We start from the raw sequence: 15,198 nt of genomic DNA on the forward strand, positions 1-15,198 counted from the left end.
CCTTGTCACCTGTGGAGGTGACAGGAATGAACAAGCCCGTGTTGGAGGAGGTTTCCTGGGGTTCCCCGACGTCTGCTGTCTGTTGATCCCAGGTTGTGATACGGTAGCGGGCCCCCTCATCTCCGTTTTCAAAGGACGGTCTAGTACACACTGCACCAAAGTCCTCGGGCTACAGATCAGACACCTGCCTGCTCTCCGCATGAGACATTTGTGCCTTCTCCGCATCTGATCTTCAGGACTCACACAGCATACAGGCCATCCAGACATAACCTTCACCATGCTGCAACCATAAAATATCATAAAAATACTGTTGGTCCACACTGGTCTGGTACTGATGTCGGTTCCTGCTCTGTCTGTCAGTTTATTCCTCTAGCCTAGACTTTTTCAATGACCTCTCTGACCAATGGTTACACCACTATACTAATCAAAGTCGACAGGGTTTCTAAATTGAGCAGGTTCTTCAATGTCCAATAACCCTCATGTGTCTAGCACGTTTCACATGTCCCTTCTCAGGCCGGTTCCACCTTCTGAGTTGGAAATGGATGCGGTTCTCACCAGGCTCTGTGAGGACTGTGCTGGCTATGCCCTAAACACAGCTGCTGGGTCACAAACCCCAGGGCCCCTCTAAGACCTCCAGCAGCGCAGGGCTGAAGTGTGGGGGTGCTGTCATGCCCCCGCTCACATGTCTCCGGCATGTTGATCGCCTCCTACCTGGATCTGATCTTGCACCATTTCCTCATCAGCTGTTATCAGGACTTTGTGAAGTCTCTCATTCCACGCTTCTGAGCAGTATCTATCTTTTACAATTTACCAATCCAGACATAATGATTTATGGTGAATCATTTCAGCCTCCTCTGCCCTGTTCGGTGCTGTGTACTGAGTTTGACCTGTTTCTTGATTTAGGTTTGTATTTATTGTGATGTGTGACTGGTTCTTTGCCCTCTAGAAGTCTCGCCTTGTTATTGTATCCTGTTTCCCAGAGTAGCCCATTACAATTACATTAACCTCCATAACACTACATGACATTACAATCTCTTGGTGTGACAGCTAACTTCGCTTTTGGATGTAACTAAAAACTAGAAGCTGTTTTAAAAGCATGAATTCCACAGTAATTCCACAGTAAAGTGTTTCTAATTTCGAGGCACAATTTTTTCCTTCACTGGGCAAAATGAGTCATGAGTTTTGGCCACTACAGAAAGTCATTTTCATTTTATAGCGATTTATTACATCTAAGCTCGAGAGCACAGAATGGTTGCCATGTGTCACATGATAACCTATATTATATAATGATTATGTATCAGTACAATATAGGAAGAGAGAGTAAAAGAGAGCAATGACACAGAGAACGGGAGAGTGAGTGAGTGAGTGAGTGAGTGAGTGAGTGAGTGAGAGAGAGAGAGAGAGAGAGAGAGAGAGAGAGAGAGAGAGAGAGAGAGAGAGAGAGAGAGAGAGAGAGAGAGAGAGAGAGAGAGAGAGAGAGAGAGAGAGAGAAGGTACATGTACTGGCCACAGTGCTTCCGTTCTGTAGCTTGTCTTGTGTTCTTTGGCTTGTGGTTGGATCGCACTCAAGTTGGATGAAGAAATGAGAGCAGTTAGATTTTTATTTCTACGGGTTCCTGTTTCAAAAACAAAAGCCGGGATTCTGTAAAGGACCACAGGAAGAGAAGTCAAATTAAACAAGATGACTCACTAAGAATAAAGAGGGAAAAATGCAGCAAAGTCATTTATTCTTCTTATTATTACAGTGGTTGGGAGTATTGAACAGATATGTAATAGTGCATCTGTGTGTGCAGTCAACCTTAAGTTGAAATGTACGACCCACCATACAGGAGCTAACCAGTTTATCATAGTTTACATCTAAGCAGAAACCATTTAACACGTTTGCCATGTGATCACGTCTTTCTCCAAAACGGCCATTTGCATAACAATCCTGAGTGGACCATACCAACTCAACTGACCCCTCAACAATACCTACATAACGCAATCTCAGAAGAGAAGGGGAGCAGGGTCGTCTTGAGGAACAAGTAAAGGCGGTCCCTGGTCCGGCCTTATCTGCCCAGATACCGCTATAGCTGACCCCCGCCCGCTGCAGTCATGTGGTCACGCCTACACACACCCCCCACTCCCCACTCTACCTCATGGCCTGTGATGACATACCTCAGGAGAAAATTATTTCCCTCTAATACTCTGCTTGGTGTAGAGGAATTATTAAAAATCAAAATGGCGTTGATCGTAGTATGTGTACTTTGCAACGCTTGCGTTGCTCAGAAACTGTGAGTTTATCATGAACTGCACAAGCGTGGTTCTCTAAGCTGTACAACAGAGCTCAGCCCCTGTGATATCACTGCTCTGCTGATGTCGGCAAAGCCCATTGTTGTTAAAATGAATGTAAAACTGATCAGGTTTGTGAATCCTGCTGCAAGCCTGCGGCACGGCTTTTATCAACACCACAAAGGTGTGTCTTCTCACCAGAGTAGAAGGTACTGCATTCATTGCTGCTTATCTACATGGGCTGTGATGTAAAATGATCATGCATTATCCTGACACTGCAATCATTCTAAATGGAAACGCATGCAATACTGCTTGTGATGTGTGTGATTTATAACACAGCAGATGCTATAAAGAGCAAGATATGTGTGCTGGTATGTGCAAACACAGCTCCACCTTCTACATATGTCAGGTTGAATGTGCCTGCAGCATTAAGACCCAGGAAGCATCACATGCACACATATTTACAGAGGTTATTAAAGCCACAACTTATTTGAATAGGCAAAACATTTTAGCCTATTTTGATATGAGGCATTCACTGAGGTATCACAAGGCTGTAATACTCCCCATTCTGCTGAATACAAAATATAGGATGTATTTACAATTATCGTTTACAATTATCATTATTTAAGTTCATGTGATTGAAACAAATTGGTCGAATTCACTATTCTGAGAAAATGTTTCTTTATTTCTGCAGCTTTCGGTAAATATGGATGTGTTAGAATGCTTTAAATACTTTCTACAGCTAGCCCATTTCAAGCACTGTAATCCTATTGGCTCTCTAATGTACACCTTCCTCAAACAATATGCTACAATGTAAAATAATTTTTTTGTGCAATTTTCCATTAATATATACATCCCTAGGCACCAGTGTTAAATTCTTGTTTTGCCCGACTTTCCACAGAAACTTTCCTGGTGGTTTGGACTGAAAAGGGCAGAAAAGAGGGCGGGGTCCACCCAACCAGGTAATGATTAGAGGAAGAATGTAAGCCAGAGAGTGTGGAGTTTCAGTCCCGCCTCCATTCCATTGTACACTGAGAGAACGAGCCAATCAGAACTATGCCATAGCTCCTCCCCCCGAGCAGCACTGCTATACTAAGAGGGCCAGTCCTTCGCTCTGCCCATCTGCTCGGGTTTCCCCTGCTCACCAGTTTCCTGCTGCTGCTCTCTGCTCGGTCTCACTCTCAGTCTCAATCTCAGCCACTCCAGGTCAGAAACTCCACAGGCAGAATGTCGCACAACAGAAGCTACATGATGAAGTCCTCGTCCTCCGCGACGGCCCCTAGAAGCTTCAGCAGCCTGTCCTACTCCGGACCCGCCGTCAGCCGCCAGAGCTACACCGTCCGCAGCACCTACGGAGGGCTCAACCGAGGCCTTGGAGGTGGTCTGGGAAGTCAGCTCAGCTACGCTACCTCAGCCTCCCCCCTCAGCATGGCAGGCGGCAGCATGCCTCAGGTGGTCCCCATCACAGCCGTGACCGTCAACTCCAGCCTGCTAGCCCCTCTCAACCTAGAGATCGACCCCAACATCCAGGTTGTCCGCACCCAGGAGAAGGAGCAGATCAAGACGCTCAACAACCGCTTCGCCTCCTTCATCGATAAGGTGAGCGACTGTAGTATTTCATTCTCTGTCCGTTTGCATGGTACAATGTGTGTTAGTGTGTTACTGTGTGGATGAAGGGTGGTGCAAGTCATTGTACGAACTGACACAGAACTTGGAAAACCCAATAACGGTTCCGATCTGCTTCTTAAGTTTCTGTGGACAATGAGAGCAAATCAAAACGAGGAATTCAGTGAGACTTTCAGAGACATTTGGGATGGGTTTGTTTTGGGTAGAAGCCGCACACTTCCCATATTTTACTTAGATGGGCTTACAACGACTTCCTTGCTGTAGAGAACAGCCGATGCACGGTCAAACTGGGAACAGGGTGTGTCTCTGACCAGAATGGAAGAGAATAACTTTGCAACACACTTGGTGGGGTAGACGGCTCCGATTGAAGTCGGGTGTTCACACCCACAGCAGACGAATCTCCTGCATGTAAACCTGTGTCTAAATAACTACCTATCTAAATAATTACATTTAGTAATAGTGTCATGTTTTAATGCAGTCTTCACTTCAGGATGGTATTGGCTCATTACAACCTCTTTAGATTGTAGCTAAGCTTCCTAAATGGAAAGTTTCTTACCACCAGGCAAAAAAAAAACTATTGTTCCTTTAACCTACAGGACCTGCTCTACAGAGTTAATATTTGATCAAGAGAAACGGTGTCGTGTTCACTGAAGAGATTATGTAACAAACTCTCAAGGCAGTGATGACAAAGAATAATCGAGTTTTAATAATTTTCACTGCCTAACATTAGCACCTAGACGTTTTCCATGCGTTTTGTCTTGGCCTTATGGAAATAATCTGTTTTGCATTGCACTGAACATAATGAACGAATTCTTTGAATAACAAATATTCATAATAATCAAATAGCGCTTTATCTTAAATAAAGGCACCATGATTACTATCATTTGTAAAATCCATTATCACCTAATTCTAACTTTTCTAATCACCTCTCCAACATTCACACACATGTACGCACACAGACACACACGCATTCATACACACACTTGCACACCTCTAACAATCTAAGAGCTGATCTCGGAATCTTCCTTGTAATGTCATCCACTGTACGCAAAATAGTATAACTGACCACTAGCACAAATAGCACCTACACCATCACTCTGTGTGAGTCAACTAAGCTTTGTCCTTACCTAACATACTGAACCACACCCCCCTAACTGGAACCACACCCCCAACCCCCCACCCTCCGCCCCCAGGAGTATCCCGCTGCTCTCGTCAGCTAGCCCCATCTCCCCATTTCTGGACGTCTATCAGGATGTGCGTCACCATTTCCCTGGAAAGAAACACCGCAATCCTGCAGAGTCATGCGTGCCGAACCCCATCAGGCCAGCAGGGCTCCTGTGCTGCTCTCCGTCTCACACCGTGCCTGTAGGCATCTGGTTGTGCTTCACTAGACCCAAAAAGTCCCAGTTCCGTTCAGTGACACCAGCAGGCGCTTTGAAGCTCTGAATGTGTTGAAAACAATAACAATGACCCAGTTCTTCTCTCGTCCACCCAGGTACGCTTCTTGGAGCAGCAGAACAAGATGCTGGAGACCAAATGGAGCCTCCTCCAGAGCCAGACCACCACCCGCTCCAACATCGACGCCATGTTCGAGGCCTACATCGCCAACCTGCGCAGGCAGCTCGACAGTCTGGGCAACGACAAGATGAGGCTGGAGGCCGACCTGCACAACATGCAGGGCCTGGTCGAGGACTTCAAGAACAAGTGAGTGGCAAACATTTCACTTGGGACCCATTCCGCTCCTGGGTCGTGGTGAATGGATCGTGCCCAAGAGGTGTGTGTGGGTAGCAGGCTCGCGTGGTTAAGTGTTCCCAGAATAAACGAGCTCCAAAAATGCACATAGAAGGAGAAACGCATTTTTTACTGGGGCTTCAGGAATACGTCCAGGTTGCCAGACTCATTTATGCAACAAGGGGAGAAAAAAACATGGCTGCATAAGGTTTCCTCTCCATATGATATGAAATCATACGATGAATGGTTGCTGAGGTCACTCCCTAGTTTGTTAAATCCATTGTCTCATTTTTATTGGACAGGATTTACATCACTGTCCTGGTATGTCATGGATAATACCTGGTATGTCATGGATAACACAATGGGTGTTTGTCTAACTGCAAAAGCACAGCAAAGCTGGCCTACAGTCAGCATGAGTCACAGATGGTACACCACACCTTTTCTGCAGCTGCAGATAAATCTGATGTGCTTATTAACTATCAAGGCTTACATGGAGACATCAGATATTAAACCGAATCTCTGCCTGAAACCTGAGCCAGGACACCCAGAGCTCTTTCCTCAAAGACACAGCTCTGCTTCCCCCTAGTGGTCATACGTGTTATGACATAGGTCTGGTTCTCTTCTCGGTTGCCATAAGAGCAGCGTTTCTTGATCATTTGCTATTTTGCAGTTATCAACTGCTCAACAGCAAAATAACGAGTTTGCTAATGTGCTGGTGCTTGACCTACGTTGGTGTTTACTGATTGCACTTTCTTCGCCTTCTTCAGGTACGAGGATGAGATCAACAAGCGTACGGAGGCCGAGAATGACTTTGTCCTCATCAAGAAGGTTAGACGGCAACGGCTGTTGCTGACACGTACACTCCAACTGTTGCCACACAGCTGCTGTTCAACTACAACTGCCATAATCCATTTTAATCTCTGGGATGTTCTCTCTGGGTTTTCCAGGATGTTGACGAGGCTTACATGAATAAGGTTGAGCTGGAGGCTAAACTCGAGAGTCTCACAGACGAGATCAACTTCCTCAGACAGATCTACGAGGAGGTACGTTATCCGTCAGCCATATTTGCTGGTCCAGTGTCTTTACATGCATCTAATACTTGATGAGTGCTCATTATTTGCCCCGTTTGGCCCCTGTAGGAGATCCGTGAGCTGCAGTCTCAGATCAAGGATACGTCAGTGGTGGTGGAGATGGACAACAGCAGGAAGTTGGACATGGACGCCATCGTGGCTGAGGTCCGTGCTCAGTATGAGGACATCGCCAACCGCAGCCGTGCTGAGGCCGAGACGTGGTACAAGTCTAAGGTATGGCCAACGAATGTCAAAAAGAGGACTACCGGTCATGTAAAACACTAAACCAAACCATCTAACCTGGAATTTCTTCTTCGCTCAGTATGAGGAGATGCAGACATCAGCCACCAGGTATGGAGATGACCTTAGATCAACCAAGACGGAGATCAATGATCTCAACCGCATGATTCAGAGGCTGCAGTCCGAGATCGATTCTGTTAAGGGCCAGGTGATTGCACAGTGACACGGCCACATGTCCACTTTTACTGGAAATGACATCTGAAAAAAAAAATCTGCGAAACAATGAATACCTGCAAAGGATATGGCAATGGCTCCATGCAAAGGCCGTTGTTCAAAGTGTCTTGTGTCCCACCGTAGCGTGCGAACCTGGAGAACCAGATTGCGGAGGCCGAGGAACGTGGGGAGATGGCGGTGAGAGATGCCAAGGCTCGCACCAAGGACCTGGAAGACGCCCTTCAGAGAGCCAAGCAAGACATGGCACGCCAGATCAGGGAGTACCAGGACCTGATGAATGTCAAACTGGCTCTGGACATCGAGATCGCCACCTACAGGAAACTCCTGGAAGGAGAGGAGGACAGGTGAGTCCATTAGTTAAGCTATTTTGCTGCAATATGACTTGATATTTTGTGTTGCGATTGTTGCAAGACTGAAGCTCTAACCATGCATCTGTTGTACCAACAGACTGGCAAGTGGCATCAAGGCTATCAACATCACAAAACAGAGCTGTAAGTCTCTCTCCTCCTCATCAACACCTGCTTAACGCAATATAATAATGTACAGTACATTAATAGAAACACGGAAATGCGCTATGAATCCTAACGCATCGTTTTTGTGCGACCCTAGCGAGCTATAGCTCCTTCCCTATGGAGAGCGCCAGCAGTGGCTACAGCAGTAATTACTCCAGTGGTTACTCTAGTGGTTACTCCGGCGGCTACGGCTACGGCGGCAGCACCAGCGGCGGCTACGGCGGTGGCTATGGCGACAGCAGCCTTACCCAGACCAAGAAGAGCGTGGTCATCAAGATGATCGAAACCAAGGATGGCAAAGTGGTGTCCGAGTCTTCTGAGGTCGTCCAAGATTGAGCAGAGAAGACACGACCTCCGCTCGAGTTCTCTAACCATGTCTCCGTACCCATTCCTCTCCCTGCCTGTAAACCAATCAGATGGTTAAAGTAACCAGTTGTGGAGCGATGCAGTCACCCGCCAGGCTGTAAAGCAATACGGTCTTTACATTCGGACCAAAGGATTTGCAAGGGACCAAGCAATCTTCACACACTGTGCCTTACACTGTGCCTTAAGTACACGTTCTGCACTAAAATAAATGCTGTCAGCTCCTTTTACAAAACCTGTATCTTACACAACAGACCACCCAGTCCACGTTTGTGGGCTGAATCTGCTACAAACATCTGCCACTCTTTGTGTCACCTTATCCAATGCACTGTGAGGGGTATTCACAATTTTGTTTATGAAGGGTTATATTCACATTTGTCTTAAAGAGCAGTGCTGTTTATGGCAGATCTAATGTCTTCCCATTGTATTCGCTCAGATGCAAAGGAAATGTCCACACTGTACCCCGAGGTGCTGTTTTTGCTACCAAAATAAAGTGTTTACTTAAAATGCATTCGATTTTCTGATTCTTACATTTAAACACACATAAACTCAAGAACAGTGAAGTCTTTAATTGCAGTTTCAAACAGTCTAAAGCGGTCTTTGCAAATGCAAGGACAGCCGTCAGCTGAAAACAAACCAATCAGTGTGCCCCATCTAGAATCTTCTGATTGGCTCAGCAAGGTTTCCAGTCCACACCTATGAGCTGGTAAATGGAAGCTTCGCCACTCCAACATTCGCCACTTGGATGGTAATGAAGTAAGAGAGATTAGGCCGCAAATCTCCTTTGCAGTCGACCAGACTCTCCTTGCTGAAGATCCAAGAATGGAATGTGGGAGTCATGGAGAACAGGGAGGAGACGTGGGAGTGGACTGACAGGAACACTCACCACGGAGAGTTTTACTAGTAAGCTGTCACTGCATAACTTCAAATTTTCTCAAGGTCAAATATAGTGGTGGACGTTCTATGCCTACAATACTGGCATTCCCAAGAATCTTCTCAAGCAAATGTCTATGAACATTCCAGTCATTCTGAAGGCTGTGGTGGTTAATTGTCCTATAAAGATATTGTTTTCTTTTCGTTCTGTGTTTAGTATTCACCAAACACACTGCAGGCTCCTAATAACTTAGCAACTTACAATCAAGACAATAACAATCTCAGCAATTAACCAAATCCCATATTGTGCTTCTAGACATTTGATCAATAAAGGAGTCGGGCTGGGTGGGACATTTCAATTCAAGCAAACTGCCGTCTGCTAAATGATAACATACGTGCTAAGCGTTATACAGATATATCTGAAATAAACAGAAATGGAATCCTCCTTCACGCTAACTTCACTTTTTTAAATAAAAAGGGTAAACTGTCTAAACAAACATATACGATGTAGAAGATATGTCCTGTCTGGGCCCTGCGAGAGTTCTACATGATCATGTGAAGTTCCTAACGTCCCAAGATAGTTAGCGCTTTGTGTGCTGCAACCACAAGAGGGCAGCATCTCTCCCACAGTGCATCGCACACTGCAACACCTGCGTCTAAAAGGACAACTTTTATTTCCTCTGTTCACGTCTTCCTTTCCTGCCAAACCTCAACAAAAAAATATGTTAAACACTGTTCCAAATCAGATGGAGGCTTGTTGCTTGTTAAATTTAAATATAACCAATTTTTTGCCCAGGACTGTAAATCACTGACAATCAAATGACACTCAAAGGTCACGACTCCATTTAAAAGCCGCATTCCTTTTCCTTTTGGACATCTGTATCTGTGGCAGTTTACAGCAGTACATCCACAGTATTTTAGACCGCATACACTTGAGTCAGCACAGGAAACCAACACAACGTGGTTACAGTCATACTTGCTTATATATGACATATAAATGATATGTTAATAAAAAATAGCTTAAGTGCGGCTAGCATATATGTGTCATGTGCACACTGTACTTGCTGATGTCATAGATCACACACGTGGTGGTCTGAACAATGTCTGTTCAGGATGTCCCCAGTACATTTGTATATTACGTTTATTCCCCTCAGTTGCTTCCAGAAGATTGAACTAGTCAACAAGTTGAAAGCAAACAAGGAGGCAGTGCTGTGCATTCGGATTGGATCAGGACATACAGAATATGCAAATGTCCTCTCTATTGCATTCGTTTAAGAGGGTGAGCAAATTACAGAGTTTACTTACATGGCATTTCTGTGATTATCCCACCCAAGATCTAGCCGCAACGGGATATTTCCTTTCAGTTCAAAGAGCTAGATTGCTTTCATTCACATACACACACCCGCACGCCCGCATGCAAGCGCTTGTACGCGCACACACACACACACACACACACACACACACACACACACACACACACACACACACACACACACACACACACACACACACACACACACACACACCAGGAGATCCTGATGGAAACTTGACATTTGTGTTTAGCCCAGGAACAGGAAGTTGAGGTCAGCCTCTGAAGGCCCATACACTAGTAGAGCTTTGGGGTATTGTACTCATCTGCCTCAACAGAAATATTTTCCCATAGACATCATGAAGGTTATGTTGTCTGAAGTAAAACCACCTGCAGAGTCAAATTACTGGCAAAACATGCAGTGTACTAGACACCAAAGGTCATGTTTGTGCATTCAGCATTATGTCATTATCTCGTGTTTCTTTGAGATTCACAACATCACCAGCCAGTGACGAACATTCATGGAGACCATTTTGAACACTGAATGGCCTGTATTACATCGGTGTGCTGCAAACTTTCCTGTTCTGGTTGGTATCAGTGTCCAATAACACGTGTGGTGTTATGTGGTTCTGTTGAAAAGGCAAAATCATTGTCAGAGTCAAGAGTCAAGACCAAGACTTTGCAGTAGTCAAATACGGAGTGAATAGTAACTTCTAATAATAGCTGACACAACTCTGCTTCACTTGCCAAGACAACAACATTCAGGTTCTTCTGTTTTCTAAAGCAGAGCTTTAGAGCTACACATCAGTGGAGTGCCCATTGATCAGTGGAGTGCCCATTGATCAGTGGAGTGCCCATTGATCAGTGGAGTGCCCATTGGAGGACTCTGGATTCATTTCAGGGAATGTGTTGCTGGATAGATCTAAGTAGTCAAATGAAGCATCCTCCAACAAAGTCAATATTATTCAACTGGAGTCTTGAATATTTTGCTCTGGTACTGGTAGCACTGGCAATAATGGGATGGGAAGTAATGCAATAATGAGTCACATCGGATGCAGAACCTCTGAGACCTCGGGGATGGGGGGGGGGGGGGGGGCAATCACAGTGTAAAACCTCACAAAAACTAATCAGCCAGAAAACCTGAAAAATGGCCTGAGCTCCTGTACCTGAAAGATGCGTGTTCATTATGTGTTCAATAAAAAAAGAAACCACGTTTCTCTTGTTGATTTGTTGCCCTACTGTACAATTATCGGTTTATTATGCAATCAAGAAACATGGCCTGTAATTAAACAACAGTGCAACTCAAAGCTAAAACTTTTATTTACCACTAGAGGGTGCTATAGACAATAGATTATAACAGATGCAGATACAGTGATGTCTTAATGGTATCCTTGGGGAAGATTTTACACTGCAATCTTGAGAGGTCTTGCACTGCACCCTTGCATGTAATCCCTTTGCCAAAGAAGCAGCCCTGATTTTCTATTATAAAGCTAAATTGGGTGGCATGACACCCATTAAGGGATCAGAGGCCATCATCCAAAATCTGTGGTCATCGCTTGTGGTCTATCAGTTCAGTGGTGTGTAGGTCACTGCAAGAGTTTAATTCTATGGCTGGGGAACCATGATTGTGTGGAGTTTAAGGTGTGCTTTTGCTGGTTGCATTTTACCTCGTGGTAAGGTGAAATTTAGCTCATAGTTTCAGTGGAGCATTTTTTCATAATCTTTTTTTCAAATGTTTTTTAAGTGGGCCAATAATTTTGTAGGCCGCTCGCAGTGACTCAGTGTGTGTGTGACTCACAATGAGTTTTTTTTCTCAGTTTGTGTGTCACGTTATCTTTTGACATAGAATATTCTGACCACTAGGGGGCACTCTGTAGTGCTTTACAATTTTATAGTGATTTGGGGATGAAATTGTAGGAAATGGATTTTTTGGAATGCTTCAGAATGATCAGCATATCAGTTTCAGTGGCACTTAAAATGTGATCTGAATGAGGTGGCATCTCAGATGAACACCTGGCCCTTCTAAAAACACAACATGTCTGTTTGAGCCAGTCTGCTGATTATTTAGTCAGCTGTGTTTGGACCGTTGATTTGATTGATGCATGATCCAACCTTATTTAGATTCAGATCACAGAAAGCTACTGTGGTATTTGGTAAACCTGAGAAAGTCAAGCTTTTGTTTAAGCATGCTTACCAAAGAGGAAAGTGTGGAACTGCGGTAGGTGTGACAGGCATGGTGAGCAGACTAGCTTGCATGCTTCACAGATATATGCATTTCTTAGACATTTACTAACAGATAGAATTTCACAGCACTCTGTAATCTTTTAAGTTCCTACTCTGTCATACTTAATTCAGCTCATCTTGGAATTATCATGAACAATAAAAAGCTCTGAATACAGTATTTGCAGCAGGCTGAACGTCTGTTTTCCCATGCTCTGGTATGAAAGAGAACTCTAGAAGCTGAGTTCTGGACATACCATATCTTCTTAAGCCCACAGGCAAGAGGCCCAGAGAGATCAGTGCAGCAATTCTGGATTTAGTAAAACCAGTGGGATCACGTAGTCACATTCTTAAGATGCACAGGTTTTTGTGTTGGTTTTAATATGATCATCAGATTACTGTGTGGAGTACAAAAATGACACTGAGGTTACTAACCTGGGTGATGGAGGACATTAAACCTACCAAAAGAAACAACCTACTGGTCTGTCTGTAGGCTAAGTTCTTCCTGTGTCAAAATGCCATCACGTCAGAGTTGCCAGTGTCAAAGACGCCAGTCAAGTTCTCCAGCAGTATCATGACAGTCATACACAGCAGAAGGGTCCAACATAAGTAAATAAGCTGTAGCCTAACTAACAAATCAAACGTTACACGCACGCACGCACGCGCACACACAAGTAACATAACCGCTTAACTTTGAAAAGTGTAAGACCTATAAGCGGATTTTAAACGTACTTCTACATATGTACGTAATTTATGCAAATATGTAAGTCCATATGTCAAAACATGAAACTTTATGCCTTAGTGGTGTAACTGTTTGAAGCTTAGCCCTATCATTGGGATATCGCGCCAGTTCACGGCTATGCATAGAAACGAGTTAATGCTTGTTACGTGACAAGGGCGTTTTCACGCTAGTTTTGTGTGTGTGCGTGTGTGTGTGTGTGTGTGTGCACAGGACCGCCTGCTCTGCGAGTTCGATACATATGGTCAAGTGTGAAAGTTGTTGTCGAGCGCAGAACCGACCTCTGGATCTCCCGAAATCGGTGGTTTTGTGTTCGTCAAGCAGTTACTGTAATAATGTCACCTGTGTGGAGCGAGAGCGTGTACCTGGAGACATCTCCAAAGACCTTCTCAAACCCCTTCTCACACCAGAGAACGGTTGCGGTCCTGCACGCTGAAAAGACATGTAGGCTATGCGCTTTTCTTCACCACATGAGTGTATCCAAGGGAAATAATAAAATGCAGTAAACGGATTAGTGACTAATATTTTGCAAACCTGCAAGCAGAAAGTGACGTATGGAATTGAGCAATCGGTCCACGGTTCGGTTGGAATTTTTGTGTGTGAAAGCAAATCAGCGATAATGAGCTCCTCGCCCAAACGAGCCCAGAATCGGTCCTGGGTGCGGACTTAAGAATTCGGGGCAAGGGTGAAAACGCCCTAGATAGGAACTAGCCATAACTGACATGGAAACAAGTTAAATCGCATTTGTAAACACCCAGACCTATATTTAAAGCCTACTTAAGTGAAGCTTCAAGTGCAATATGTATAAAAGCTAATAACTACAGTAAGTAGTTATTTTTCTTTTAGCACACTTTACATATTTGTAAATGTTAGAGTGACTAGAAGGTGTCGTATTAAAATTTTTAATGAAAATACGCAGGCTATATAAGTAGTATGCAATGCGGATAATTCTTTGCAATCATTTCTGTTCATATGAGCTTATTAATTGGGTTATTATGATTATTATTATTATCATCATCATCATTATTATTGTTATTTTTATTATTATTATTAGGTTAATATTGGGAAAGACTTCTTTGACCAGGACATATTGCACATGAACAAATGTTATTCCTTTACTGTGTTTTTATATACTGTAGCCTATATGTAAATGCACCATGTATATATAAATTCCTAACATCTGATTCCAGTCGCTAATTCAGTCACTAATTCATCCTCCTGTTGGAGGTTTATAATCAATAATCTCTTTTTCATCACTTTTTAAAGATCATTCATTTTAGGAGCCAGGAAATCTAGATCAGTCTGATCATTGTGAAACTCACAATTTGTCAGGAATGACAATATATTCCTTTTTTAACAGTGAAAGTGTCAGAATATTAATAGAAATTGCCCTGAGTCAGGTCTTGAAGAATGGACATTTGCCTACCTGTGGGGTATCCTGTGACACCTTTATTATGCCTATTTGCATATTGCTTGGGCCTGTTTTTTTTGTCACAGCTGTCAATCATCACACATACTACTATGACATGGTCGTGTTCCTTTGCGTTTTGATGCCTTTGGAATTTGTGGTTTTACTGCAAACATTTCATCTTTCTTCGACAGGGCTCAATGTGGTTCCCAAGCTAAAGTTGATTGGTATTGACAGGCTCTGTTCTCCACGAGAGTCAAATGTGCTGACGAGAGAGAAAGATTAATGCTGTGCCGAGAGCAACACTCCTATCTGCTGTCAGATGTGAACATACCAGAGGTCCCCTGAACCTGGTGTGACACACGCTGTGGGCATTGCTATTGGACAAACGACACCAACATCAGTGGTCGTGACATGTAAAGCTACAAGCATTTACAAGCCATACGGTTTAATGATAGGGATTTCTCAAACTATGGTGAAGTGTACATTTGCTGAGTCAGGTTTACCTCACTGTAATCTGAGATGTAATTACACATAGAAAAAACCCATGCGTCTAAGTATTAGCATTTTGTGGTGCTTTTTGGTTGCAAATTGATTAATAA

General features: G+C 43.9%; 1 protein-coding gene across 1 annotated transcript; it reads left to right on the forward strand.

Annotated features, from left to right (window-relative positions):
* Positions 1 to 3,380: 3,380 nt before the first annotated feature.
* Positions 3,381 to 8,558, forward strand: krt8 (keratin 8). Its single transcript, XM_076983576.1, has 9 exons — positions 3,381 to 3,870; positions 5,393 to 5,601; positions 6,396 to 6,456; positions 6,576 to 6,671; positions 6,768 to 6,932; positions 7,021 to 7,146; positions 7,296 to 7,516; positions 7,620 to 7,663; positions 7,782 to 8,558. The coding sequence occupies exons 1-9, from the start codon at positions 3,499 to 3,501 to the stop codon at positions 8,018 to 8,020; spliced, it is 1,533 nt and encodes a 510-aa protein (XP_076839691.1). The 5' UTR covers positions 3,381 to 3,498; the 3' UTR covers positions 8,021 to 8,558.
* The last annotated feature ends 6,640 nt before the right edge of the window (positions 8,559 to 15,198 follow it).

Source organism: Brachyhypopomus gauderio, chromosome 21, assembly GCF_052324685.1.
Source record: "Brachyhypopomus gauderio isolate BG-103 chromosome 21, BGAUD_0.2, whole genome shotgun sequence".
Classification (NCBI taxonomy): Eukaryota; Metazoa; Chordata; class Actinopteri; order Gymnotiformes; family Hypopomidae; genus Brachyhypopomus; species Brachyhypopomus gauderio.

Coding starts and splice junctions, on each gene's coding strand:
- krt8 (XM_076983576.1), top strand. CDS start 3,499: ATGTCGCACAACAGAAGCTACATGATGAAGTCCTCGTCCTCCGCGACG. Junction 6,933..7,020: donor AGACGTGGTACAAGTCTAAG/GTATGGCCAACG, acceptor TTCTTCGCTCAG/TATGAGGAGATGCAGACATC. Junction 7,147..7,295: donor TCGATTCTGTTAAGGGCCAG/GTGATTGCACAG, acceptor GTCCCACCGTAG/CGTGCGAACCTGGAGAACCA.